This window comes from Phaethon lepturus, unplaced genomic scaffold, assembly GCF_000687285.1.
Source record: "Phaethon lepturus isolate BGI_N335 unplaced genomic scaffold, ASM68728v1 scaffold53999, whole genome shotgun sequence".
NCBI lineage: Eukaryota > Metazoa > Chordata > Aves > Phaethontiformes > Phaethontidae > Phaethon > Phaethon lepturus.
In genome coordinates this window covers 1-3870 of record NW_010563819.1, presented here as the reverse complement: position 1 = coordinate 3870, position 3870 = coordinate 1, and the positions used below count along the sequence as shown (strand labels likewise).

The 3870-nt window shown below is 44.5% G+C and overlaps 2 protein-coding genes across 2 annotated transcripts in view; one reads left to right on the top strand and one right to left on the bottom strand.

Moving 5' to 3' along the window:
• YRDC (yrdC N(6)-threonylcarbamoyltransferase domain containing) overlaps positions 1 to 132 on the top strand; it is a gene marked incomplete at its 5' end in the record, with an annotated part of 1865 nt that extends 1733 nt beyond the window's left edge. The window contains one exon of the mRNA XM_010294662.1: positions 69 to 132. Within this exon, the coding sequence (XP_010292964.1) occupies positions 69 to 132 (64 nt within the window). The remainder of the gene's footprint in view (positions 1 to 68) is intronic.
• Positions 133 to 1981: 1849 nt separating this feature from the next.
• On the bottom strand, positions 1982 to 3730 carry MANEAL (mannosidase, endo-alpha-like; the record flags this gene model as incomplete). Its single annotated transcript, XM_010294661.1, has 3 exons — positions 1982 to 2644; positions 3090 to 3166; positions 3595 to 3730. Coding segments are annotated over 3 exons (850 nt in total), but the record flags the coding sequence as incomplete, so codon positions are not given.
• Between the last annotated feature and the right edge of the window lie 140 nt (positions 3731 to 3870).

Sequence of the window (3870 nt, the reverse complement as noted above, 5' to 3'; positions counted from 1 at the left end):
TCTTTCCCAGAAAATGCAGTTTAACCCTTAAAAACGTTTTTTTCTGATGGTTCTGTTTTACCCCACAGTGCACTGACATCCACAGTTGAAATCCTGAGGCAGAAGTATGGCTTGATACCAGAATCATCTTAAGACTTCAGACTCTGAGGAGGCTCTGCAGAGCTGGTAAAGCTGGGCACCATGTGCCTGCGCATTCAGGAAATCGGTGTTCATGGCCTTGTTTAATAAGGTCAATGGGTTATGTCAAGGTTAATAAACAAAAGCTTAAAAAAAAAAAAGCTAAAAAAAAAAGCAACAGTTGATGAGTATCTGTTAATTAGTATCACATCTGCTATAGTCTGAGAAACCAACCCAGATATGTATGCTGACCTCTTTGTGCTGCTGCTGTTCCATTCCCAAATACCTGTCTGTTTTATTAACATGATTAGGCCTTTGAAATACAAGAATTTGAACATTAGACTATTTTCAGGATGGGATGATGAAGACAGTGTATGATCCACCCTTCCCATAACACTTATTCCATGTGTTTTTTTATTGTTTCTGCACTGAAAGAAAAGCAATGATGGAAAAGAGATGTTTTTTTTGAGCTTCCATGATATTATAGCTATGGTGTCCTCTGGCTGTTTTTTTCTGTTCTAAATGTAATCAAAACCTACTACTGAGATGAAACTGTAAGTGCTTTTGAAAATTAACAGTATTCAAATGGTCCCTGACTAGACAAGAGTTGCTCAGAAAGATCTGACTTCCTCCTAATACAGAGAATGAAAACAAGCTCTTAGTGTGCCTATCTTCATTTTCTAAATATGGACTTCCCTCTCCTGATTTTGTTCTGAAAACAGTGCTAAGCTGAAGTATATAGGGAATGGATGAAAGTTTCTTCTGGTGTTTATTCTTCATTGAAAAGTAAAGTTTATAGAGCTGTTATTAATTTAAAAACTGGTATGCAACTTGCATGATTTTGTTAAATGCTTATTTTATGTCTACATTGTTGTCTAGCACTTAGGTGCTTAGCAAGAATGTGTATGGAGTCATCATAAATAGAACCTTGTTTCACATCCAGAGCTGCCAGTTCTCATTTTATTGTTATAGACAAGTATAAATCAACTTTATGGCTAACTTTGAAGGGTCCAAGCATGGCTAAAAATCACAAAAAAGGGAAAGCTATTGGGAGATGAACTTCTTTCAAAGCACAAATTAATGGTGTTTTCAGTTGCATTTTTATTGTAAATATTTTTTTCTCCTTGGTTCTAAAGGGGATAAAGCAACTTCAGATCTAAATTTTCAAAATGTGGAACACTAAACAATCAGTTAGAGCTTTTAGTATAGATCACTGCATTTCCTTGCTTTCCAGCACATACAGCAGTAGTAGTAAGTAGTCTCTAGTGTTCCAGCTCTAGTTATCTTTAGTTATTTGGATACAGTGGACCACAGTGACAACGCCCACTGCAGAACTCCTTGTTATAGTAGAGGTTGGATAAAGTAGATGGTATGTAACGGCATGGCTTCGTTTCACCTACAGTAGACAATCTGGAGGAATATTTACTCCTCTCTACAGTAAGCTGATAGAGAAATGATCTGACAGAGTTGCTAGCGGAGTGAGGGATACGCGATCGGTGCTGGCTGTGGGCCAAGGGTGTATGGTGAAATGCATGCTGGTGTCAAACATCACAGAACATACAGTAAGAAAAAACAGGTCTTTGGCCCCCTAGCCAGCACCCCTTGTGAATTCCAGAGGAGCTTTGAAAGGGTCATCTGTACTAAATCTGCAAAAAATTAGATTTGACTGCTGCTTGCATATTTCCTGCGCCCTGTAACACTTCCTCCTCTGAGTCCAGAGCTGGGGCTTACGCAGTCCTTGGGATATTTGCAGATGGCCGCTCGCATTCAGCGGTATGATTAGGCTGAAGGTTCTGTGGCTGTGTCTCCTCGAGTGCTTTTTTCTGAAGTGCTTCTCTGTGCTGCAGCTTTGTCAGCGGGATGTCTTTTCAATTAAGGCAAATCCTGAAGTCACATCAACCACTGCTCTTTCTCTTTGCTGAAATGTTCTGCCCACCTGCGAGTCAGCTCCAGGTACATGCTTGGCTGATGAGGAAGGTAATCCAGATAAAGGCGTGTCAGCGTCTTCGTGGGTACACCTTTCTCGATCTGGGTGCCTTCGTGCCATTCATTGAAGGATGTGATGGAGATGATCTCTGGCCTGACCATGACAGCAGCCTGCAGAGCTGTTTCATAGTACTTCCCATTGACTCTGTTCTGAGTGTTGTGGTTGTTCCAGGGACAAATGCTGGTGCCAATGTAGCCTGGGCCAACGCTGGGGATGAACATCAGGTTGTTGGAGTCACAGAAAGCTTTGATTGCTTTCCAGTTCTGGTGGGATGAGCCAAAAGAGAAACCACTGGACACAAAGTATGCATACATGCCATCGTACCCTGCGGAGAGTGTATCGTGCTTGTGTTCCTCCTCCACCAGCAGCGCTATGAACACAGCGTCGTACACGGTGTTGCGGAGAGAGTGGGAGCCTAATGGCATGAGAAGGCTGGCCCAGGATTCAGACGGTGTCAAGTAGGAATCGTAGATATAGAAAAGTGGCAGACTCTTGCCGGTGCTGGTCTTGTACTTACAAAAAGCTGCGTGTGACCCGTATCTAGAGGAGAGCACAAAGCTTTTTCAGTGGTGATAAGCCTGCAGCAGGCATAGCCATTACAGGGCAAGCATGGTGTTGAGACTTGGTTTGCCATAGGGGCCTCCCTTCCCAGAACCTTTATGTCTGTCTTCATAGGAGTCCCTTTGCCTGCTCCTTTTCTTTGAAAGAAAGGGTTGAGGTGTCAGCCTACGGGTGATAAGCTTAGAAACCCGAGCAGAAGAAAGCAGTTGTGGGTTCTGAAGGCAAGGTATTGGAAGTCTTGGAGAAAGCAGGATTTGATTATGACCTCTGCCCAGTGCTGCCCTGTTGGCTCGCTCTAGGCAGCTCCCTCCCCTGTGCACTGATTTTTTGATACTGTTCTGACACATTTATTTCAAAGTTCTGCACACTGTTTCTGCTTAAAGCAACATGACACAGCTGGGTTTAGCCTACATGAAAAACTTGCTTGTCTGTGATGTATTTGATACTTTCATGCACAGTGTGGTCATCGTGCCCTTTGTATGGCTGGATATGAAAGGCAACCTTCAAAAGAGACAAGGAAGATGGTTATTTTCATCACACTGGTACTGCTTTCCCTGCACCCTGACCTCCCAGAAGACTCTAGGTCTGTTGTAAAGGACCTTCTGTCACCTGCAGTGGGCAGACTGGGAGGACCCCTTCACGACGCATGCAGAACACGGCAGTCCACTTCAGTGAAGTCAGGGCTTTCACTGCTTTTTCCCTAGTGCTAGTAAAAAGTAAACTGAAAATACCAATTATTAAGAAGAGGAAAAGCCCTGTATTTAGCTTTTGAAAAATGGTTCCCCATTTTCTTAAGTGCACGTACTCCTTTCTTTTAACACAGTCACAAACACAGAGGGAGCAGGGCCTCTTCCCAAGCACAGCATCGGCTTTGTGCTGGAGTTGTAACAGCGAGTTTAATGGCCTCCAACAGCAGACAAGAGCCTTACCTCTATGGCGTGTCTGTCTGCAGCGTCCAGTACGGAGGGCACGAGGCTGGCTGGCGGCTCCCCGTTGCCGTCTGCTAGGCCAGGTGGGTACCAGGCCAGCACCAGCACTCCTACGGCGGCATGTAGCAGAGCAGGTCTCGGTGAAATGCGTTTTGTTCCTCAACTTTCCCTCTTCCCGTGCATAAGCCGTGCAGGGAACACCCCTCGTCACTCGAACGCATTAGAAGACCTTCGGTGCTCAAGCCGTGGTTACGAGACCCTGTCAGCGGCGCTCCC